Raw genomic sequence first — 25956 nt, 5'->3', positions numbered from 1 at the left:
TGGGCATCGAGGGAAAAACACTGAACTCCAGAGTCAGACCTCCTGCAAAGGAAGAAACCTACATTTCCATGAGCTCGTGTCTTAACCATTCTTGATCTCAACACTACTTTCCCACTCTTTTTAATCTCCTAAAATTGTACACCTGTTGCAGATTCATTGTCAGTCGATGTCTGCTTTGACTCTGCCCCCCCAGGCAAATGATCTAGGATAGATAATTTAAGTGATTCCTCCTCACCTATCTGAACTGTAAGGATCCCACCCCCTCTTCTTGAAACCATGGCCAGACCTCCCAACCCTTCCGAATTTGGCGGAAAGTTTCCGCTTTCTTATTTCATTTCTGCCATTCTGATTTCGCCTCACATTTTTCTGCAAAACACATCACTCGCCACTCGCCTCGCCTCGCCGCTAGCCTCACCTCGCCGCTAGCCTCACCTCGCCGCTAGCCTCACCTCGCCGCTAGCCTGGCCTCGCCTCGCCGCTGGCCAGGCCTCGCCTCGCCGCTAGCCTCACCTCGCCGCTAGCCTCACCTCGCCGCTAGCCTCACCTCGCCGCTAGCCTGGCCTCGCCTCGCCGCTGGCCAGGCCTCGCCTCGCCGCTAGCCTCACCTCGCCGCTAGCCTGGCCTGGCCTCGTCGCTGGTCTCGCCGCTGGTCTCGCCGCTGTACTCGCCTCGCCTCGCCGCTGTACTCGCCTCGCCTCACCGCTAGCCTCACCTCGCCGCTGGCCTGGCCTCGCCTCGCCGCTGGTCTCGCCGCTGGTCTCGCCGCTGTACTCGCCTCGCCTCGCCGCTGGTCTCGCCGCTGGTCTCGCCGCTGGTCTCGCCGCTGTACTCGCCTCGCCTCGCCGCTGTACTCGCCTCGCCTCGCCGCTGTACTTGCCTTGCCTCGCCGCTGTACTCGCCTCGCCTCACCGCTAGCCTCACCTCGCCGCTGGTCTCGCCGCTGGTCTCGCCGCTGGTCTCGCCGCTGTACTCGCCTCGCCTCGCCGCTGTACTCGCCTCGCCTCGCCGCTGGTCTCGCCTCGCCTCGCCTCGCCGCTGATCTCGCCTTGCCTCTGGCCCGGCCTCGCCGCTCACATGGCCTTACTTTGTCGCTGGCCCGGCCTCACCTCGCCGCTGGCCTCGCCTGGGCGCTGGCCTGGCCTCGCCGCTAGCCTCGCCTCGCCTCGCCTCGCCTCTCGCCCGGCCTCGCCGCTGGCCTAGCCTTGCTGCGGAGCGAGTGGGGGGAATAGGGGGGAGGGGTGGGGGGGGGTGGGGGGGGTCGGGGGGACATGGACTGTTGTGATTTGCTGTTGAAGACCACTGGAGCAAGTATGTCTTCAATTAAATTAGGTATGTGCAGTTTTAAATGAAAGTCTTTCTTCATAACTTAGTCATTCATTTTATGACCATTATTCTTTTATTCAATACCAAGAGAATTGGGATGTGTACGGAAAAAACAAAATAGAAAAAACAAAACAAAACAAATTTTTCTTTGTTGTAAAAAGTATTTTGTTCAATAATCTTTCTATAATAATAGAATATACTCATGATAGGCCTGACATTGTACATGTAGTCCAAGAACTACAGACTGTTGGAAATAATAGTAGTTTTTCACATGTGAATGTATCGTAATGCGTATGCGCATTTGGCGTGCATACTTTCTTTTGCTGAAAAGTTGCGCCATATTATGAATTTTGATGTAAAATTCTGAATTTTGGACATCAAAATTCTGAATTTGTAAAATCAAATGTTGGGAGGTCTGCATGCCCCCCCTAACATCCACGCTGTCTCAATCCCTTTCAGAATCTTTTAGATTTCATCTCTCATTCTTCTGAGTGTACACCCAACCCAGTCTGCTCAACCTTGCTTGTGCACACGTGACAATAAACAGACCTTTGAAACCTTTGTGTAGGAAGGAATTGCAGATGCTGGTTTAAACCGAAGATAGACACAAAAACCCAAAGAAGGTTCTCGATCCGAAACGTCACCCATTCCTTTTCTCCAGCTCAACCCTTCTTCACAGATTCACAGACGGCTGTGGAGGCCAAGTCATTAGGTATTTTTAAAGCAGAGATTGACAGGTTCTTGTCTCTTAAGGGTGTCAAAGGTTAAGGGAGAAGGGAGGAGAATGAGCTTAAGGGAAGGATAGATCAGCCATGATTGAATGGCGGAGTAGGCTCGATGGACCGAGTCTGTCTCGGCCTTTTCCTTCTTTGTTGTTTTTTAGTATGTGTTAAATGTATGTTTTAGTGTTCTTTAGCTTGTTTTATGTGGGGGGGGGTTGGGGGAAACTTTTTTTAATCTCTTACTCAATGGAGATGAGACTTTTTCCGTATCGTATCTCCGTCCGGGGCATAATATCGTGGAGCTGGCGGCCTCTTGCTGGGGATCGACCTTGGGAGCTCTAACCGCGGGAGCCTGCAGACCTAACATCTCGGAGCTGGCGGTCTCTTTGCCAGGGATCGACTCCGGAAGCTCCAACCGTGGGGGCCTACAGACTTAACACTGTGGAGCTCACGGTCCCTGGTTAGAGACCGACTTCGGGAGCTCCAAGCCGCAGGAGCTTCGCCCACCCCAATCACGGGAGCTTTGATCGCCAGCTGCAGGAACTTCGATCGCCCTGACTGTGGATGGTTCGACTCCCCCAACCGCGAGAGAATAAAGAGGGAAGCAGATTAGAAATTTTTGCCTTCCATCACAGTGAGGAATGTGGGGAATCCGCTGTGGTGGATGTTTATGTTAACTTTTATGTAGTTGTGTGTCTTGTTGCTTTTTTTAGTATGGCTGTATGGTAATCGTGTTTCACTGTACCTTAATTGGTACATGTGACAATAAACAGGCCTTGAAACCTTGAAGTATGGAGAGCATAGCTACACAACGTACTCCAAGCACGGTCTCACAAGTATCCGGTAAAATTGCATCACATTTCTCTGCTCCCCTCAACAATAACCAATATTCCATTACTTTTCTTAATTATTTGCTGCACTTGCATGCTAACATTTGTGTTTCAAGCACTAAGACTATTATATCGCTTTGTACAACAAGATTTTGTAAGCTCAGGTTAATTAAATAATCATTTGTTTTTCTATTCTTGCATCCAAAGTAACCAACCTCTAATCTCCCCATGTTATACTCCTGCCAATCTCATGTCATTTAATACCTGTGTCCCTTTGCAGGTTCATGGTGAACTCCTCATAACTTGCTGACCAACTCTTTTTGCATCATCAGTAAATTTGCCCACAGAGCACTAAGTCCCTTCATCCAATTCATGAATATAGATTGTAAATAGTTGTGGCCCTACCACTAATCACTAGGGTCCCATTCATTTGTTCTATATCTCTCTACATCCCCATCTATATCTCTTGTTTCCTTTTTACATCGATTCTCAGTCTGAAGAAGGGTCTCGACCAGAAACGTCACCCATTCCGTCTCTCCAGAGATGCTGCCTGTCCCGTTGAGTTACTCCAGCATTTTGTGTCTATCTATGGTCCCATTTGATATTGCTTGCCATTTGGAAAATGCTATCTTTTTTGTTAGTTAATCATTCCCTAACATGTTACTTACAATCTTTTGACATGAAAATAAAATTGTTGTATGCACCAATTATCACGAGTTAACACATATGGAAAAAATATTCCAATGATTTCTGTGTAATAATTTTGTCCTCATTCTAATTTGACAGGGTTGAACTGAAGTTGACCAGGAAGGTTGCCTACTGCAGATACTTCAGTAGCTCAGCTTTCTTTTTCTCTGGCTTTTTTGTTGTGTTTCTGTCTGTGGTGCCTTATGCCTTAATTCACACCGTAAAACTGCGGAGGATATTCACCACCATATCGTACAACATCGTGCTTCGAATGACGGTTACCAGACAGTTTCCAGCGTCAATACAAATGTGGTATGATTCTTTAGGAGCCATACGCAAAATACAGGTATGTCAGTGAAATATTGCTGTGGATGGAGTGAGTCAAAATCCTAATGTTTCTAATAAAATGTATATTTTACATCTCATGTTCCTAATAATAATCAATATTCCCAACTCCCTCTTGGCTGTCGCTATTACTAGAATAAAATCCAACTGTTTGACAATTTACCTATTGTTTATTGCTAATGTGAGCATTATGTTAAATATTCTGCAACAAACTAGATTGCAACACTCCTCTAGATTCAGACTTTAGAGTACTGTGTGGAAACAGGCCTGTGCCGACCAGCGATCACCCCGTACACTAGCACTATCCGACACACTAGCGACAATTTACAGTTTTACCTAAGCAAATTAACCCACAAACCTGTACGTCTTGGAGTGTGGGAGGAAACCGGTGCACCCGGAGAAAACCCACGCGGTCACAGGGAGAACATGCAAACTCCATACAGACAGCACCCGTAGTCAAGATTGGACCCCGGTCTCTGACCCCGCAGGGAGCAACTCTACAACTGCGCCACTGTGTCGCCGAATTCATCTTTCCTCTTTTAGAGAATACACGTGGATATTTTAACTATCTGAATGAATTTAATCTTGCAACACAGTAATCCAAACACCTGCTTATAACAATCATTCACAAATAGGTTATGATGCATACAAAGATTTGAATCTTGAAAAGTAAAATCAGACTTTTACGACTAGAATTCCAGTCATGAATTTCATCTCCGCTAAACAGGAAATTGATGAATTATTTTTTACAAGTGTCAATACTGTGTCACACATGTATGCTTGAACGCTGTTTAATGATGGATATTCTTTGTACTACATTCAAGTTGGCAGTGATAACAATAGATAACCAGTTTAAGTATTATTTTCTAATGAACCAGTTTAAAAAAATAATTTCCTGAATGCCTAAGTAAAATTACATTCAGGTACATAATAATCAATGCTTTCTATCATTTAAATAGAAGTATGGATGAATGCAATCTGAATTAGTTGGGCTTTTGTCAGGTTGTGTTTCTATAACACTCATAGCTTGTGAAATTATGAATTTTCCGCATTGATCCAAAATATACAGTAGTTAATGTCCTGTGCCCAGCTCACAAATGTCAACATCAAGAGTTTAATAATATTTTGTCTTTCAGGACTTCCTGCATAAAGATGAACATAAGACTGTGGAATACAACTTGTCAACAAAGGAGGTCGAGATGGTAAATGTCACGGGATCTTGGGATGAGGTGAGAACCCAATTTTTGAAGCTCAGTGAACCTTTTAATCCTTCATGTACATTTGTAAATATACAAATATACAAGTTTATGTTTCTGAAGCTCGTAAACAACAGTTAAAGATATCCTGTCTGATATCCATGGTTAGAACCTTCAGGTAGACACAAATGCTGGAGTAACTCAGCGGAACAGGCAGCATCTCGGGAGAGAAGGAATGGGTGACATTTCAGGTCGTGAACCTTATTCAGACTGACCTGGGTCTCGACCCGAAACGTAACCCATTCCTTCTCTCCAGAGATGCTGCCTGACCCGCTGAGTTACTCCAGCATTTTGTGTCCACCTTCGATTTAAACCAGCATCTGGAGTTCTTTCCTACACGTTAGAACCTTCATATTATCATCATCATATTATTATTATTATTGTTATTGTTATTGTTATTGTTATTGTTATTGTAATTGTTCTTGTTATTGTTATTGTTATTAGTGTTGTTATTATTATTGAATTATTATTGAATTATTTATTGAATGTTCAAATAATCAAAATTCCCATTGAAATGAGTGGTGTGTTTCTGGAGATTCTCACCAAGCTTTCCATCCACTGCCACATCCAATATTGTAAATGCAATCAATAAATGTTCTTTCAAATCTTTCGGATAGAAATACCACACATAATGTTATGTTACAATACGTCAGTGAGACGGCACGTAGAGTATTGCATTCAGCTCTGTTTTCTCTACTCTAGGAGAGGTTCTATTGAGCTGGAAAGAGTGCTGAGGTGATTATGAGAATGTTGCAAGGACTTGATGGCCTGCACTCGAGCTGATAAAGTCCTAGCTTACACAACCTCTTCCGTCAGTCCTGGTAACAATCTCGTCATTCTCTGCGCTCCTTCCAGCTTAATTCTATCCCTCCCACAGCAGGCAGCAAGGTACTTCTCACCCACATCGCAAGACAGCGCCCCGACGTCTGTACTCCGAACCCCGACTGATGAAGGCCAATGGACCATAACCCTTCTTTATCACCCTGTGATGTCACTTTCAGGGAACTACGTACCCCCTTGACTATAATAGGGACTGTCAGTAAGACATGTCCATTAACTTAAAGTTCACCAGCCTTCACGTTTTTCTCCATGGTAAAAACAGAGGAGAATTACAGAGTGAGGACCTTGCTCATCTCCTGTGGAGTCACACATAGATGGCTGCTTTTATTTCTGAAGGCCTTCATCTCTCTTTTGTTAACCTCTTTCCCTTATTTACCTATAAAATCTCTTTGGGTTCACCTTCATTTTATCTGTCAAAGCTGTCTCTCCACTGTCTCTTTTTTTGTTCTCCTGATTTCCTTCTTAAGTATGTTCCACAGTTCCCGAAACCCCTCCAAGGATACTGTGAATCCCACCTGCCTGTACCTGGCCCAAGCCTCCTTTCCACTGACCAGAGCCACAATTTCTCCCATCATCCAGGGTCCTGTCTCCCCTGCTGCCTTGCCCTTCACTCTAACGAGAAGGTGCACGATTTAAACTCTTGCCATCACCCTTTTAAAAGCATCCCACTTTCCAGACATCCCTTTGCCCGCAAACATCCTACTGCAATCAATTTGAGCAAGCTTCTGTCTTACGCAATCAAAGTTGGCCTTGCCCCAATTCAGAACCTTAGCCTTTGGGCCTATCCTGTCTTTATCCATAACTATTTTAAAGCTAAGGCAGACACAAAATGCTGGAGTAACTCAGCGGGTCAGGCAGCATCTCGGGAGTGAAGGAATGGGTGACTTTTCGGGTCGAGACCCTTCTTCAGGCTGATATCAGGGGAGGGGGTGGGACAAAGATAGGATATAGACGGAGACAGGAAGACTAGTGGGAGAGCTGGGAAAGGGGAGGGGATAGCGAGGGAAAGCAGGAACTAACTGAAGTTAGAGAAGTCAATGTTCATACCGCTGGGGTGTAAACTACCCAAGCGAAATACGAGGTGCTGTTCCTCCAATTTGCACTGGGCCTCACTCTGACAATGGAGGAGGCCCAGGACAGAAAGGTCAGATTGGGAATGGGCCACCAGGGAGATCAAGTAGGTTAAGACGGACTGAGTGGAGGTGTTCAGCGAAACGATCGGCTACTATTTTAAACCTATTAGAACTGTGGTCTCTGGTCTCAATAAGTTTGCCACTTCAGTCATCTGTCTAAGTCTAATTGAAACCTTTTTCCAATTTATGATAAACATTTTACCATAGAATTTGTACCCTCTGTGGCATAAACTATAAAATAACTGTTGGAGCTTCACCCGAGCACATGCCATCGTGCCAATAAATTGAACATTAGGGCATAACATTGTCAATATTTCTGATCTAAAGATTGTACCAAAAGTGAGCGGATTGTGTGAATGCTGTTCTCTCCATCCAACACAGACACTCACAAGTGATTTGGGCGGAAGAAGAGGTATTTTTCTTGTTGGTCAGAGTCATACTCAAGCAGGATGTAGAGGCCGACACACATGAGAGGGCAACACTGGATCTAGTATTGGGAAATTGGGAAGGGCAAGTAAATGAAGTGTTTGTGGAGGAGCCTTTTGGGACCAGTGACCATAGTTCGATTAGGTTTAAGATAATAATAATAATTTTTTTATTATCAAAAAATACTTTATTCAAGAAATAAATATTTAGAAAACATGTTCCTTCCAACACTCCAGCCGACATTCTCGGAGGCTATACATACATTCAATACATATATTCAATACACCAATTACATAAAATTACCCCCCACCCTTGCCACTCATGTGGCCCACTGGCGTGGAATCCCTTCCCTTATTTTGAGGGGCGTCGCTCAACAACCACACCAAGCCCCCCATGTCCAGCAGCGGAAGGACCCTAGACTGTGGTCCTTCCCCACAGGGCCTTGGCGTTGGCTGCACCAAGCTTCAGTGTGTCCCTCAGCACGTACACCTGCAGTCTGCAGCGGGCCAGTCGGCAACATTCCCCGACGGACAGCTCGCTCCGCTGGGAGGTCAACAAGGCTCGGGCAGACCAAAGAGCGTCTTTCACCAAGTTGATGACCTTCCAGCAGCACTCGATGTCAGTCTCCGAATACGTCCCTGGGAACAGTCCGTAAATCACAGAGTCCTCTGTGACGGAGCTGCTTGGAATAAATCATGACAGGGACTCTTGCAAACCCCTCCAGACTCTCTTTGCAAATCCACACTCTGCTAAGAGTTGGGCAAAATAGGTGTGGAGAGGGTCCACGTGTTAAAATGCTCATCTGGGGTAAGGCCAACTTTGAGGGTATGAGAGAAGGTCTCGCTCAAGTTGACTGGAGCAGGTTATTAGAGGGGAAAGGAACATCGGCCAAGTGGGATGTTTTTAAAAGTGTGCTGACAAAAGCTTAGGATACGTACGTCCCCGTTAGAGTGAAGGACAAAGCATGCAAACGTAAGGAAGCTTGTCTGACGAGGGAAATTGAGGCATTGGTCAAAAACAAGAAGGATACATGGGACAGGTATAGGCAGCTGGGATCAAGTGCATCCCTGGAGGAGTTTCGGGAACTAAGGAGTAAACTGAAAAAGGAGATCAAAAGCGCAAAAAGGGGCCGGGAGATAGCTCTGGCGGGTAGAGTTAAGGACAATCCCAAATACATAAGGGGGAAAAGGGTAACTAGAGAGAAAGCAGGACCTCTCAGGAATCAAAGCGGTCACCTCTGTGTGGAGCCACAGGAGATGGGCAAGGTTCTCAATATTTCTCTGTATTTACCGAGGAGAAAGACAGGAGGACGGAGGAACTTGGGGCAGTCACTGGAAGTGTCTTGATAGCAGTCAGTGTTACCGTTGAAGAAGTACTGAAGGTACTGTCGTGTTTGAAGGTAGACATATCTCCAGGGCCTGATCAGAAATATCCGAGGACATTGTGGGAAACTAGAGAGGACATTGCGGAAGCCATGGTTGAAATTTACGAGTCGTCCATAAATACAGGAGAGGTGCCGGGAGACTGGAGGGTGGCAAATGTTGTGACTCTTTTCAAGAAGAACTGCAGGGAAAATGTTGGGAACTATAGGCCGGTGAGCTTAACATCTGTAATTGGAAAGTTACTTGAGAGTATTCTGAGGGATAGGATATACAGGCGTTTCAGGTCAAGTCTGAAATGTGATGAAGGATCTTGACCCAAACGGTCACCTATTCCTTTTCTCCAGAGATGCTGTCTGACCTGCTGAGTTATTCCAGCTTTTTGTGTCTATCTTCATGTATGGCATATATATATGCATGAAGAGGATTTGGAGGCCTGTAGGCCAAATGCTGGTAAAAGGGATTGACCACTTGATTGGTTCATAGAAACGTAGAAACGTAGAAAATAGGTGCAGGAGGAGGCCATTCGGCCCTTCGAGCCATTGTGATCATGGCTGATCATCCACAATCAGTAACCCGTGCCCAACCTCTCCCCATATCCCTTGATTCCACTAGCCCCTAGAGCTCTATCTAACTCTCTCTTAAATTCATCCAGTGAATTGCCATCCACTGCACTCTGTGGCAGAGAATTCCACAAATTCACAACTCTCTGGGTGAAAAAGTTCCTTCTCACCTCAGTTTTAAATGGCCTCCCCTTTATTCTTAAGACTGTGGCCCGTGGTTCTGGACTCCCCCAACACGGTGAACATTTTTCCTGCATCTAGCTTGTCCAGTCCTTTTATAATTTTCCCCTCTCATCCTTCTAAACTCCAGTGAAAACAAGCCTAGTCTTTTCAATCTTTCCTCATATGACAGTCCTGCCATCCCAGGGATCAATCTCGTGAACCTACGCTGCACTGCCTCAATTACAAGGATGTCCCTCCTCAAATTAGGTGACCAAAACTGTACACAATACTCCAGATGTGGTCTTACCAGGACCCTATACAACTGCAGAAGAACCTCTTTACTCCTCTATTGAAATCCTCTCGTTATGAAGGCCAACATGCCATTAGCTTTCTTCACTGCCTGCTGTATCTTCACACCAACCTTCAGTGACTGGTGTACAAGGTCACCCAGGTCTCGTTGCATTTCCCCCTTGCCTAACCTGACACCATTGAGATAATAATCTGCCTCCTTGTTTTTGCCGCCAAAGTGGATAACCTCACAGTTATCTACATTTTGCTGCATCTGCTAGATACGATACGGTACAATAATACTTTATTATCAGATCAAGTCTAAAATGTTTCTTGCATCTCAGCAGTTTCACTTGCAACATCAACAAAGACAAAGAATGTAAGACAAGAAACGAGGATACATATATTCACCATAACATTACAATCACACATTCAAGACCCTTCAATGTACATTTGATCTGGGATTAAGTTCTATGTTTGGTTTCAGGATTAACTGGTGCACAAAAGAGTGCTTCAGTCCAACCTTATTAAACCTTGGTACCCTGTACCTCTGATTTGATGGTAACAATTCATATTCACTGTTCAGGACATGGTTGGGGTCAGAGACAATGTTGTTGGCCAACCTTAGCATGTTATTGTGGTAGGCTGATTCATAGAGTTTCTTAAGGGGTTGATCGACGATCTTTGAGCAGATTTTCATTTGGTGGAGCAGTTTTGACTTTAAAGTGGTGGATAAACACTTGTACCAAGTCAAGTCAAGTCAAGTCAATTTATTTGTATAGCACATTTAAAAACAACCCACGTTGACCAAAGTGCTGCACATCTGACCAGGAAAAAAAAGAAACATACAGTGGCAGGCAGCCAAACACAACGGCGCGGCCATCTTGAACAAAATGTTAATTCAATCACCCACAGTCCAACAATAAAAGCACTAAACAGGCACCCAAAATTACCCAACCCCAAAAACCCCCCAAAACACAGTCCAACAATAAAAGCATTAAATAGGCATTCAAATCACACACCCCAAAACCCCCAAAAACACAGTCCAACAATAAAAGCATCAAACAGGCACTCAAACCACCCAACCCCAAAAACACACAAAAAAAGAAACATCCATCAAAGAAACATCCATCACAGTGAGTCTCCTCCAGTCCTCTCTCTCCTCACTGTGATGGAAGGCCACAATGTCTTTCCCTTCTCCCGCTGTCCTCGCCCGCAGTCAGGTTGTTGTGGTTGCAGGCCGCACCGGACGGTCCACAGCGGGCCGAGCCCAAGGCGCGTCTACAATACTGAAGAACACTCATAATCACAGACATAAGGAACAAAAGAAGAATTTATCCACTCGCCCCAAAGGACCTAAAGCAGCGGAGAAAATAAATTCTTTGTTTTGTCCTTTTGCAGACAGATTCAATGTGGTCTTTCCAGGATAGCAGATGGTCTATCATTACACCCAAGTATTTAAATGAACACACCTGCTCAATTTTTTCATTATGGATAACAATGGGAACTATATGAGAGTCAGATGGTGAACCAAATACTATTTCTTCCATTTTCTCTGCATTAATCTCAAGAGCATTCTTATCTCTCCACTCGATCACTTTGTTTACACCATGTTGTTGCAGCTCAGAGTTGTCTGATTTACTCAACAGAGATATTAAAACTGTATCATCAGAATACATTAGAATGTATTGATTTGGTTTATTCGTACGACAGTCGTCAGTTTAAAAAATAAATGGTTCTGGACAAAGTGAGTTGAAATGCCTATTTCTGTGCTGTACAGCTCTGAGACTGTCATGTTTTCTAAAACAAACAGGGAATCGGAGAGCTATTTGAAAAAGTTAAACAGAATGATTCTGAACGTAAGATGGTGGATGGGGATGAAGGACTGTTTTTCAGCAACTTCTCACTTCATGTTACACCGGTCTTGAAAAACATCAGCTTTAAGTTAGAGAAAGGAGAACTCCTGGCTGTGGCTGGCTCCACCGGTTCTGGCAAGGTAGGAGTTTCTATGTTTGGTGGCCTACTCTCAGTGTTTCCATAATACCGCTGAAAGCAGTGATTTACTCACGGGATCAGCTGCACAGTTACATTGCACTTGAAAGCAGTGCTGACCGTTAAATATACCTCCTGAAATGTAGAGACTTCCAATTGAAAACAGATACTGTGACTGTGCGGCAGCAAAACTTTACATCTGTCGCTATGTTCATGATATACATAATGGAAATTGTCACCTCCACTCTGCTGTGGTGGAGCCAACAGATTTGCGATATTATTCCAATCCTTGCCATTTCACTTCAAGGGATGGGAAGAAATTTGCCTTTAGCTAATTAAATTGGGGGGGGGGGGTGGGGGTGTATTTGCAGCACTTAGATTCTGGCATTTGAATCTAATTAAATTGCTGGAATTAATAACACGAAGCAGGGTCAAAATGTCAGTTACATAGAAACATAGAAACACAGAAAATAGGTGCAGGAGGATGCAATTTGGCCCATCGAGCCAGCACCACCATTCATTGTGATCATGGCTGATCATCCACAATCAGTAACCCATGCCTGCCTTCTCCTCATATCCCATGATTTGCCGCTAGCCCCTAGAGTGTCTAACTCTCTTTTAAATTCATCCAGTGAATTGGCCTCCACTGCCTTCTGTGGCAGAGAATTCCACAAATTCTTAAAGATAGCGGAGTCAGGGGTATGGGGAGAAGGCAGGAACGGGGTACTGATTGTGGATGATCAGCCATGATCACATTGAATGGCGGTGCTGGCTCGAAGTGCCGAATGGCCTACTCCTGCACCTATTGTCTATTGTCTATAAATTCACAACTCTCTGGGTGAAAAAGCTTTTTCTTATTTCAGTTTTAAATGGCCTCCCCTTTATTCTTATACTGTGGCCTCTCCCCCAACATTGCAAACATTTTTCCTGCATCTAGCTTGTCCAGTCCTTTTATAATTTTATATATTTCTATAAGATCGAAAGATCCAGTTAATACTCTTCTATACATTGAGCTCTAGCAACCAAAGATGATTTCCTCGCCCATAATGTCTTGATCTTGGTCACTAAGATAACAGATTACATTGATAAAGTGTTTTGCTTACAATGGCGAGTTCACTGCCGCAGGGGGTTTTGGTTGTAATGGGTACCGACCGGGACGTTGGAATTTTAATAGCGGCACACATAGTGGATGAATTTGAACACAATGTACTTTAGTTCAAACAATGACGGTATTGTCAATAGCTGTTTCTGTCATGTCTTATGTAGAGCTCACTATTGATGATGTTAATGGGAGAACTGGAGCCGACAGAGGGCAAAATTAAACACAGCGGGAGGATTTCCTTCTCACCACAGGTGCCCTGGATCATGCCCGGGACTATTAAGGAAAACATTATATTTGGACTTTCATTTGATGAATACAGATACACCAGTGTCGTCAATGCATGCCAACTGGAAGAGGTAAGTTTGCTGTTTCATGGCATGTCGATTTATCATATTTGATTGCATTGATTAAACAATTAAACAGAGAACATAGTAAAGTACAGACACAAAAAGCAGGTCTCAGCCTGCCTCCAGAGAGAAGGGACGGGTGATGTTTTGGGTCGAGACCCTTCTTCAGATGTCTCCACCCGAAACGTCACCCATTCCTTCGCTCCAGAGATGCTGCCTGTCCCGCTGAGTGACTCCAGCTTTTTGTGTCTATCTTCGGTTTAAGCCGGCATCTGCAGTTCCTTCCTGCACATAGTGAAGTACACTATGACCCACAAAAGCCATCAAAGGCTCTGGCATGAAGGTAGTCCTTCTCAATATTAGGAAAGTTAAAGCTACCCACTATAACAATCTTTCCATAGCCTGTTTACAAATCTGTTTCTCTATCTGGCGCCAGCTATTGAAAGGCCAGCAGTATAAGCCCATCAAAGTGGTTGCACCTTTCTTATTTCTGAGCTCTATTCACACAGCTTCAGTGGATAAACCTCACCCCCATTACTTCACTTCACATATTTAAAATAAGAAATAACTAAGAGTTGAGATAATAAAGTCACTCTTTATTCTCTTTTGTGAATGTCGTCAAGCATCAGGAATATAACTGACAAACCGTCCTCATTTAAACACAAAATGCTGGATTAACTGAGCGGGACAGGCAGCAGCTGTGGAGAGAAGGAATGGGTCTGAAGAAGGGTCTCGACCCGAAACGTCACCCATTCCTTCTCTCCAGAGATGCAGCCTGTCCCGCTGAGTTACTCCAGCTTTTTGGTGCCTATCTTTAGCTTAAATCAGCAGCTGCAGTTCCTTCTTACACACGTCCTCATTTAAAATTTGGGCAACACAGAACAAAAGGTCTATATTGAAGTGCAGCACAAGGAACACAAGGCTTATTCTGATTAGTTAACATGCCCATTATCGGTTGGTCAAGATTCACTCCTGAATTCCTCAATTATGTAATGCCATGTCGTCATTGAGTCATACAGCACAGAAACAAGTCCTTCAGGCCAACTTGGTCATACCAACCGAGATGCCTCATCTAACTTAGTCCTAGTCCTAATGACAGTTAATTAAAACTGAGAGACAATAACATTTAAAAGGCATTTGGACAAGTACGTTATTAGGAAAGATTCACAGGGATATATGGTCCCTATCCCTCTAAATCTTTCCTAATAACGTACTTGTCCAAATGTCTTTTAAATGTTATCATATTCATCATCATCATCATCATCATCATCATCATCATCATCATCATAATCATACTTTATTAGCCAAGTATGTTTTGCAACATACGAGGAATTTCATTTACTATACAGTCATACCAATAAAAAGCAACAGAACACACAAATACAGTTTAGTATGAACATCCACCACAGTGACTCCTCCACATTCTTCACTGTGATGGAAGGTGAAAAAAAGTTTGATCTCTTCCCTTCTTTGTTCTCCCGCGGTCAGGGGCCTCGGGCCTTCCGTTGACGGGACGATCTTACTCCCATAGCTGGCGGTCAGGCCCTCTGTATCGGGGCGATCAAGCTCCAGCATCGGGGGGAAGTTTCAGCTCCCCCGCGCCGGGCGATCAGACCCCGGATCGGGGCTAGTCGAACCTTCCGCGTTCTTTGGAGCTTCCTGACATCGGTCTCAACCCGAGACTGCGAGCTCCTCGATGTTGAAATCCGCAGGCCGCAGATGGAGCGTGGATCCCAGGCAAGGGATCGCACGCTCCAATGGTAAGTCTACAGCCCCACGGTGGGGCTCAAAGTCAGTCCCAAGCAAGGCTGCCAGCTCCATGATGTTAGGCCGCAGAGCGACCGGAGATACGGTCTGGAAAACAATCGCATCTCCGGTAAAGTAAGAGATTGAAAAACGGTTTCCCCCGACCCCCTCCCCCACCCCCCACATAAAACAAACCAGGGAACATTAACACATACTTTTAAAACGCACTAAAAATAATTTAAAAATACATGAAAAATACCAGACAGACTGTTGTCTCTCAGTTTTAATTAACTGTCATTATATAAATTGAATATTGTACAATTTTCTGCAGCTTTTATATTAGAGTTGTTTGCAGTTAAGAGATGAAAAATCAGTTTCAAACATTATCCTGTCTATTTCTTGATTGTGATTTTATTTTTAGTTCTTTCACAAATTTAGGTGAATTTAAATGGTAATAATTCAAGTATAGTGCATTCCTAACTTAGGACATTGCTGCTCCATCTTCTCCCTTTTGTCACCTTAAATCTTAGACGACAAACCATCACTCCATCCCACACCTTGGATCCATTTCCCGTGCCACCTCCCTCTGCCCACCATCTCCCTCTACTCTCAACACTCTCCCCCCCCACCCCTGTATGTTTTACTAAACTTGTTTTGTCTTCTGGGCACCTTATTCCACAGTGCAAAACAATGTAGGAGTGAGGTTTGTATCTGGGCTTGTGATAACTGAAAGCCGTGCAAAATAAATCCTTTATCTAATCCACACTATATTACTCTTGCAAAAGCAAGCACTTATTTATTAACAGTAATTTTCCATCTTGTGAAGCAATTCTGATCTGCGTTAGCCTGGGAATAGTAAGCATATCATGATCGCAAACATCATAAAAATAGAAGCAGGTCTGACTGATACTGTTGCCCAAGGTCAATTATACTGCAGAAAATCTGGGAATTTTAAAGGAGTGTTGGTTAGTGAATGGGTAGAATCTGATAGACAATAGACAATAGACAATAGGTGCAGGAGTAGACCTTCGAGCCAGCACCACCATTCAATGTGATCATGGCTGATCATTCTCAATCAGTACCCGGTTCCTGCCTTCTGTTAGGACCTTGAGAATAATCATATTTGTTTTCTTTTTCTTTCTGTTCTCAAAATGGGTAAAAGTTTATTTTAAAGTACGAGTGCATGGTGGTGATTATTCAATTAGCCATTTAAACTGAGGCTGATACTCTGTCCCATTGAAGCCAGGTGCCATAGTTTGCAAAAGGAGGTGAGACTGAAGTGTCATAAAACCATTAGGGATTGCCTTGAAGTGACCTTGAACTAAAGATTAAAATAAATGATTAACCTCATGAAACTTAGTAGGAAAATAACTGCAGATGCTGGTTCAAATCGAAGGTAGACACAAAATGCTGGAGTAACTCAGCGGGTCAGGCAGCATCTCAGGAGAGAAGGAATTGGTGATGTTTCGGGTCAAGACCCTTCAGTTTCCAAAGACATTTTGAGCATATCTTTTAATCTTTTTTTCTGCCATCAGGCAACCTTTTCCAATGACAGAACTTTGAACAACATATCTATTTTAGAAGCCTTGTGTTATTAGATTTTGTTTCATGTCTTTCTTATGTATATTACAGCGTGGGGTCTCAATCATTCAATACCTGAAGATAGGTTGCAAATTACAGAGTCACCCCGATAAAAAAAGTCTGTTCAACCAGCCTTCCACCAAAGAGAAGATAGGGACACAAAATGCTGGAGTAACTCAGTGGGGCAGGCAGCATCTCTTTGGAAGACAGCTCAATTTGGCTAATTATTTGCTCCTCATTTTGGTTTAGTCTACAGTACCTCTTTATAAAACCTCTTATTTTTCCCAGGCCACGTTAAAGACATTACAAACAAAGATTGTTGAGTCTTTATCATTTTTTTTCCGAATTGAGTACACTAACATTCTGTCTTAGTTGTGTAACCAAGTAAATAAGCTTTGATTTCCTTGTTTGTGTAATAGAAGTCCATCAGCATGGCTGTTTGGAAGCTCATTAGAAATCATGGTATCATAGAACAGAATCAAAACCGGGCTAGTCAACCTAACACCACTGATAAAGAAACTACCAAGATAATGACTCAGGCCAAACTTAATAGACATTCAGGAAATGATGAGCCAATTAAAGTAAGACAGCATCCAAATATGTGTAGGAAGGAACTGCAGATGCTGGTTCAAACTGAAGATAGACACAAAAAGCTGGACTAATTCAGCGGGTCAGACAGCATCTCCTGGGATAAGGAATAGGTGATGTTTCAGGTTGAGACCGTTCTGCAGACGAAGGGTCTTCAGGAGAAGGGGTCTCGACCCGAAACGTCAGCGATTTATTTTCTCGAGCGATGCTGTCTGACCCGCTGAGTTACTCCAGCTTTTTGTGTCTATCTTCAGCACACAACTATTATAAGGTAAACTGATTCTCACAAACTTGATTGAGTGTATTGATGCTGTAATGGAAATGGTTGCTATGGTTGATGCAGCATAAAAATGTGCCTTTTCAAAAGGTTTTTGATAAAGTACCACATAAAGAAGTTGTCAACAAAGTGAAAGCCCGGGGAATTAAAGGAGGAAAGGTTACATAGACACAAAATTGGTCTAGTGGGGGAAATTGAGAGCAGTGGCAGATAATAATTCTTTGGCTGCCAGCAAGTTTATAGTGGTGTCCATGGGAGGCATTATAAAGGCTGGCTTCTTTTGTTCATATTTTACTGACATAGACAAGATTAATAAGTTCACAGATAATACAGGAGTCAGAAGTATTGTAAGGTGAGCTGCATAATGTGCATCTAAATGATGTAGACTAATAAAATACGCTGCAATATAGCTGAGGAAGTTTAATGCGGAAGAATGTTAAGTGAATGCATATGATGGGAAAAATTGGAGAGGCAATTTAAGAAAGTGGTACCGAAGGGGTTAAGGAACAAAGATTTATGGATGATAGACACAAAAAGCCGGAGGAACTCAGCAGGAACAGAGTACTGATTGAGAATGATCAGCCATGATCACATTGAATGGCGGTGCTGGCTCGAAGGGCCGAATGGCCTCCTCCTGCACCTATTGTCTATTGTCTATAGGACAGGCAGCCTTTCTGGAGAGAAGGAATGGATGTCGTTTCGGGTCACCAATTCTTTCTCTCCAGAGATGCTGCCTGTCCTGCTGAGTTACTCCAGTTTTTTGTGGTTGACCCATTATAGTTCTCCTCCTGCTCCCACTCCATCCTGACATTTTGTGGCCTCCAGCACTGATGTGATATTACCCAATGCAAGCTGAAGGAATGGCATGTCATTTTCTGTCTGAGTATGTTGAGGCCTCGATTCAATGGAGAATTATAGTTTCAGATAACTCACCTTCTCTGTCTCTCATAGAACTGGCTACTTCTGCTCTATGTCACCCTTCTATGGCATGGGGTCTGTGTCTCTCTCCAATAGCACTGCCCTGCCTGCTGGTACGTACCATCAATCATGCTTTGTTCATCTTTCATTGTCTATGCTCTCTTCCTGCCCCCCTGTCACTTTTTTCTCTCTCTAAATGCTCCCTTTAATTCATTCACAAAATGGAATCTACAACCTTTTCCCAGGGTAATCTTGGCTCTAATCTAATAATCCCAATTCCTATCAATCTCTCCTCCACCTTCTCTGCAACATTAAATGAACACCTTTTCTCTTTTCCGTTGTTTTGATGGAGCGATAATGCATGGAGATAGGCCTCCGGCCCACTGAGTCCATGTCAGCGATCATCCATTTTCACTAGTTCAAATGGGAAAAGGTTGTAGATTCCTTCTTGTCCACTTCCTTCTTACTAGGAAAATTTTACAGAGTCCAATTAGCCTTCAAACCCGCGCGTCTTTGGGATGTGGGAGGAAACCGGAGCAAATCCACATGCTCACATGGAGAAGATGTAAACTCCACACAGACTCAAAGTCAAGATCAAACCCAGGTTTCTTGCACTGTGAGGTAGCATCTCCACCACCTATGCCACCCAGTTCTGTCAAAAGTTTTTCAAACTTCTCCAACTTTAGATAGTTCTTCTGCCCCTCTCTTCCCCTCCTCCTTCCCAGATCTCCCTCTATCTTCCTGTCTCCACCTATATCCTTCCTTTGTCCCGCCCCCCCCCCGACATCAGTCTGAAGAAGGGTCTCGACCCGAAACGTCACCCATTCCTTCTCTCCCGAGATGCTGCCTGACCTGCTGAGTTACTCCAGCATTTTGCGAATAAATACCTTCGATTTGTACCAGCATCTGCAGTTATTTTCTTATATTATTCAACCTACAATGTTAACTTTGTTTCTTTCTTCATGGTCACTGCCTGACTTGCTGAATGTTTCAAGCATTTTCTGTTTTATAATCAGAAGTTGGTTTGCTTATGGCCTTTCTAAATAACAAACGAGTCTTGAGTTATAGGATCATAGCATCGTAGATTAGAGAATGGGTCCTTTGGCCCATCATCCAATGCTGACCTTTTTTGCCCATCTACATTAATTCCATTCGCCTACTTTAGGATTCCATTCTCCTAGGTTACAAGGCAGCTTCTGAAATGTTGGACATCCCTGATAATTTTATCCCTGCGTAGAATGTTGCAATCAACAAGTAAAAATATTCATTCTTAATCATTACAAAACAAGGATGAATTATCAACTGCCGATGATAAATGAAACCTTGTGAAGCCTATTCTGATAAAGGCAACGCAAACAAGAACACATATAATAAAGTACTCGGCCTAAGGTCATTTTAACCTAAAATATTTATTTGTGTATAATAAATTCATTTAAATTATATTCAGGCACTAAAGCACTAAGATTATTTTTAACCATCTATTCTGTTGGCATTTTGCATCATAACGTAGCTACTGGTCATTTAACACTGGTCATTTATTTTTGTCACTGTCGACTAATTGACCTTATATTGCTAGTTATGCACAGGATAATAATTTTGTACAAATCTTATAAATTTACAAAAGACAAAATAACTCAACTGCTCTGCCTTTAAACCTCAAGAGATCCAAAATGTAACCATCTGCATACAACACTATTCTAATACTTACAGTGAATAGAATTGCCACTGTACGTTCTAGGAAGTGTAAGAAAATAAGTGCAGATGCTGGTACAAATCGAAGGTATTTATTCACAAAATGCTGGAGTAACTCAGCAGGTCAGGCAGCATCTCAGGAGAGAAGGAGGGTCTCGACCCGAAACGTCACCCATTCCTTCTCTCCTGAGATGCTGCCTGACATGCTGAGTTACTCCAGCATTTTGTGAATAAGTACGTTCTAGGAAAGTCACTTCCTCCTCTCTGTCACCACCTCAGTGGTCAATTAGCACAATTTCTCCTGTTAGCCTGTTCAATTTTCACAAATGCTTCTTCTGTTTCGGTGCTTGTTACAGGAGTTAAGGCATGGGCTTCCACTGACACATTGCGGGTGCTGGAAATCTGAATTTAAAAACAGGAAATTTTGCAAATGCACAATAATTCGGGCAGCGTTTATGGAGAGAGAAATGAAATTAGCATTTCAGGATTGAAGGTTTTTCACCAGAAGTTTTAAAAAATAAAACGAAATCCTCTTCCAGAGGGACAAAAGAAACTGCAGATGCCGGAATTTTGAGCAAAGCACAAAGTACTGGAGGATCTTTGCAGGTCAGGCAGCATCTGTGGAAGAGTTTGAAGAAGGGTCCTGACCAGAAACGTCACCTGTCCATTCTCTTCATAGCCGCTGCCAGATCTGCTGATCTCCTCCAGCACTTTGTGTTTAAATCCTCTTTCACATTTGTTTCGACGATGAAGCCTGTGCAGAGAGTTTGGTCTATCACTACCACATCTAAGAAATAGTTACTTATGATAAGAATCAGTCCTGTTCAAAATAGCTACTTTTAAAAATGTGATCAGCTATATTGAGAAAGGAACCTGAACTGTAATGCCTTAAAATCCTGGGTAATTCTGGATTCCGGGCGATAGCTTGATCCAGGTTAGATTTGGGCTCATTTCATGTGAGGCAGAATCAGGCATGAAGATTTGCCATGTGCAGGTGCTGAACATTACATTATTCCAGCCTTACCAGGATATACGTATTGGAGGAACAGCACCTCATATTTCGCCTGGGCAGCTTGCAGCCCAGTGGTATGAACATCGACTTCTCCAACTTTAGACAGTTCCTCTGTCCCTCCCTTCCCCTCCTCCTTCCCAGATCTCCCTCTTATCTTCCTGTCTCCACCTATATCCTTCCTTTGTCCCACCCCCCTGACATCAGTCTGAAGAAGGGTCTCGACCCGAAACGTCACCCATTCCTTCTCTCCCGAGATGCTGCCTGACCTGCTGAGTTACTCCAGCATTTTGTGAATAAATACCTTTGATTTGTACCAGCATCTGCAGTTATTTTCTTATCTTACATCAAAGTGAGAGACTGAAAATTCTTTCTAACAGACCTCGGGTCTAAAAATCTTACAATTTAACTTTTGTGAAATTATTGTCACTATTTTTGACCATTTACAAATGAATCATATGCTTCACTCATTGTTCATACTTATTTTTAATAGCTCTTGATAAACAATGTACTTTTATGGTCAATGAGTTAATTAATGTTATCAAACAACAAGGCTCTGGGAAAGTTGTGAAGACTGTAGCAAATATATCTGAGAGAATTAGGAAATATATCTTATACCCAAATTAGCCTTTAAGTTTTCACTGTCTCTCACTACACTAAAACTGGTAGCTTTAATCATACAAAAATATAGAAAATTACCTGAAGGGTTAAAATTGCTTTATAATAGAAAAGTAAGGATTTTACACGTTTTTAAATAAGATGTTAGCTGCATATTGGCATTTGGTCAGATTATAATGGCAATGATTTAAATGAACAAAAATTGAATAGTGAATAAAGAACATGCCGTGGAACACACTTGTGGAAATGCTTCAAAAAAAATTAAACATCAATAAACATAGCAACCTGTCAATGGAAACAGAAAGGTTGACTGTAAAACAAAACATTATTTATATAAGAATGTAGAAGTGCAGGTTTTCAACATTGGATCCTTTCAGTATCAATTCTTATCTAATAACTAATGTTCCATACAAACTTATTGTTAAATATTATATATTACATTTCTATTCATTTGACTTCTCGGCTTTCATGCCCAGATTTTCACACAGAGTTTCATCAGTTATCAGATACAGGTCCAAGTTCATGGTCTATTTATTCAACCACATGACATGTTTTTATGCTTTTATGTAATTGTGCTATTGTGCAGAGTCAATCGCCACGTGCCATTGGGACCTTCGAGTGCTTATTCCACCACGTCTTCTCCAGCAGCCTCTTTGGTTAGAGGATGACTTGCTACCATTCTGTTTTTATTGGTTCTGGTGGACTAATGAAGCCAACGTGGGAACGACAGACTTCCACAGATAGGGCAGGAGGTAGCTGATGGAACTACTTGTGTGTAGGAAGGAACTGCAGATGCTGGTTTACACCAAAGATAGACACAAAATGCTGGAGCAACAGCGGGACTGGCAGCATCTCTGGAGAGAAGGAATGGGGGACATTTTGGGACAAGACTCTTCTTCAGACTCGGCCCATGTGGTGGTGTACTCCTTCTATCACTTGTGCTGGGCGTCCGTGTGCTCCCAACACATGACCCTTAGGTTCTCCACACCAACTTGAGTGCCCCTTCTTTACTTTGAGTGGTCATGGGCAGAAGGAATGTTGCACTATTTGACTTCAGACTCAGTCTTGACCCAAAACGCATTCCTTCTATCCAGAGATGCTGCCTGTCCCGCTGAGTTACTCCAGTATTTTGTGTCTATCTTCTGTTTTTTTTTTTTACTTTATTTTTATTATTTTTTTTTTTACATACATACAAACACACACTAAACAAACATAGGAGATGCATATTGAATGTAAATACCCTTACTTTAAGTTCCCAAAAACGGAAGAGACTCGAGTCCCGGCATTGCCTGTATTAATAATGACCATCTTTTATCAAACATGTCTGTTGTCAACTGTAACCTTGCTGTGATTTTTTCCATTATATACACATTTTTTACCCTATCTCTCCATTGCATTATGCTTGGAGGCTGTGGTTTCAACCACGAAGTTGTTATCGTCTTCTTTGCTATCAGCAGCAGGATTGTCAGTAAATGTTTCGAACTCTTATCTGTCATACTGTCAGGAATTATACCCAAAATGTAAAGTGCTGGTTCCAGAGGGAAGTTAATGCCCATAATCTGTTTAATTTCCTTTTGAATATTCTTCCAGAAATCCTGTATTTTTGGGCAATCCCAGAATATATGAGTGGAGTCCCCAACTTCTCCACACTCCCTCCAACATAAATCAGTTGTATTACTATATTTCGATGTAATGAATGGAGTATAAAAGTAACGCATTTTAACTTTCCAGTCAAATTCCCTCCATGTTGGGCTCTTAGTTAGTTTATGTCCCTCTTTAAATGATTCCTCCCACCCTTCTTCTGATATTATGATATTCGCTTCCAGTTCCCATTTTTCTTTGATATGTAAGTTGTTCTCTTTGGATTCATGTTGTAGTGCTTCATAAATTTTTGATATAATCCCTTTTTTTGACTTGTCTTCCGAGAACCCCCACAACACTTCCTCTAATTTAGATGGAGTCTTGCAGATGTTCTCCCATTCCTGATGTTTCTGTAGGTAATCTCTTAGCTGTAAGAATTTGTAAAAGTCATGAGCAGGTAAATTGAATTCTTTTTGAAGTTGTGTGAATATTTTCATTGTTTGTCCCTGAAACATTTGATCTATGTATATTAGCCCTTTGTCAGCCCATCTGTCAAATCCTGAGTCCATGGTAGATGGTACAAAGTCTGGGTTTTTTGCTATTCTAGTAGCCCTGCTTACCGAATTTGACAGCTTCAGCTTCTTTCTTACTGCTGACCAGATTTTCATTGTTACCCTAATCCACTCGTTGCCCATCCTGAGCCTCTTCAGGGCCTTCTCGTTTAAAAATGGGAGTGATTCTAAAGGCAAATTTTTACAAGCGTTTTGCTCCATCTCCACCCACATTGAATCTTTCTCTTTAGTGGTCCACATGATTAAGGCTCTGAGTTGCGTTGCCCAATAATAATTTCTTAAATTAGGCAAGTTCAACCCTCCCTTTTCTTTTTTGCTAAGAAGCGTCTTGTATTTAATTCTTGCTTTTTTACTTTGCCATAAGAATTTCGATATAATTTTATCCAGTTTTTTTAGAAAAGCTCCCGAGATCATAATAGGCAACGATTGGAACAAAAACAACAGTCTTGGCAATATATTCATTCTGACTGTTTCTACTCTTCCCACCAGAGTCAACGGTAAAATCTCCCATCCAGCCAAATCATCCTTTATCTCAGATATCAGTTTCCCATAATTAGCTTCAAATTGCTGTGCTGTATTCGAAGTGATAATTATACCAAGGTATCTAAACCCTTTTTTGGTCCATTTAAAATGGACTTTTTCTTTAAGTTCCACTGGACAATCTCCTGAGAGCATCATTGCTATTGATTTGGCTTCATTTGTCAAATATCCTGATATTTCACCATATTCTTTTAGGTTATCTAGTAGAGCTGGTATAGACGTGGAGGGCTCCACTATGTATGTTAATAAATCGTCCGCAAATAATGACGTCTTGTGTTCTATGCCCCCTTCATCTTTTATTCCTTTAATGTTTTTATTTTGTCTTATTGACTCTGCTAACGGTTCAATACTTGCAGCAAACAGTAGCGGGCTCAGGCAATCTCCTTGCCTGACTCCTCTTTTGAGGTAGAAGAAGTCTGAGCAGCAGCCATTAATTCTGATCCGTGATTTGGGATTTTTATAAACAATTCTTACCCAGTCTATAAACGTTGAGTGAAACCCAAAAACCTTCAATGTTTGATATAAAAAGTTCCATTTCACACGGTCAAACGCTTTTTGTGCATCTAGGCTAAGCAGCATGGTAGGTCTGGGATTATTTTTAGCACATGATATAAGATTTAGCGTTCTCCTGATATTGTTAGCCCCCTGTCTCCCCGGGATAAACCCCGTTTGATCTGGCTTGATTAATTTAGTTATATGTTGTTGCATTCTCTGTGCTAGTATGCTTGTTAATATTTTTAAATCATTACAGAGCAAGCTGACCGGTCTATATCCCTCACATGAAGTCGGATCTTTGCCCTCCTTATGTAATACGGAAATTATGGCTTCTGACCAAGTATCTGGGCGGTTTCCTGTTGATAGCGCATAATTAAAAACTTTACATAATTCTGGTGTTATGTCTTCTGCAAAACATTTATAATACTCCCCTGAGAAGCCATCTGTACCTGGGGATTTGTTACTTTTAAGGGTTTTTATAGTATCGGCTATTTCTTGTGACGAAATTGGTTTTATCATTTCAGATGCTTCTTCTACCTTTAATGCTGGTAAATGTAGTTTTTTGAAAAATTCTTGTGTTTTGGTCTCAGTGAGATTAGATTCTGAGTCACTGTATAAGTTTTTATAATATTCTGCAAAGGCCTTTGCTATCTCTTTTGGCTTAGCCATAATAAAATTGGAAGTGGGATGTCTTATTTTTGTAACTATTCTATTTGTTTGAGCTTTTCGCAGTTGGAATGCCAGTAACCGGCTTGCTCTGTTACCCATCTCATAATATCTTTGATTTATAAAACGAAGAGCTCCTTCTGCTTTATATGTTAAAAGTTCGTCTAACTCTTGTCTCATTTTTTTTAATTCGACGAGAATAGAGTTGTTTCTTGTTCTTTTATGTTCTAACTCCAACTCTCTGATTTTACTTTCTAGCTTTCCTTGCCTTTCCATTC

The 25956-nt window shown here is 42.4% G+C and overlaps 1 protein-coding gene across 1 annotated transcript in view; it reads left to right on the top strand.

Moving 5' to 3' along the window:
• The window catches only part of cftr (CF transmembrane conductance regulator), a 176538-nt gene that overhangs the window by 80253 nt on the left and 70329 nt on the right, over positions 1–25956 (top strand). Inside the window, exons 8-11 of the mRNA XM_078416674.1 lie at positions 3662–3908; positions 5044–5136; positions 11768–11950; positions 13213–13404. Coding sequence (XP_078272800.1) covers positions 3662–3908; positions 5044–5136; positions 11768–11950; positions 13213–13404 — 715 coding nt within the window. The remainder of the gene's footprint in view (positions 1–3661; positions 3909–5043; positions 5137–11767; positions 11951–13212; positions 13405–25956) is intronic.

Source organism: Rhinoraja longicauda, chromosome 20, assembly GCF_053455715.1.
Source record: "Rhinoraja longicauda isolate Sanriku21f chromosome 20, sRhiLon1.1, whole genome shotgun sequence".
In the NCBI taxonomy this organism is placed as follows: domain Eukaryota; kingdom Metazoa; phylum Chordata; class Chondrichthyes; order Rajiformes; family Arhynchobatidae; genus Rhinoraja; species Rhinoraja longicauda.
Note: the sequence above shows the minus strand (reverse complement) of the source record. Positions and strands in the feature narration are given on the sequence as shown.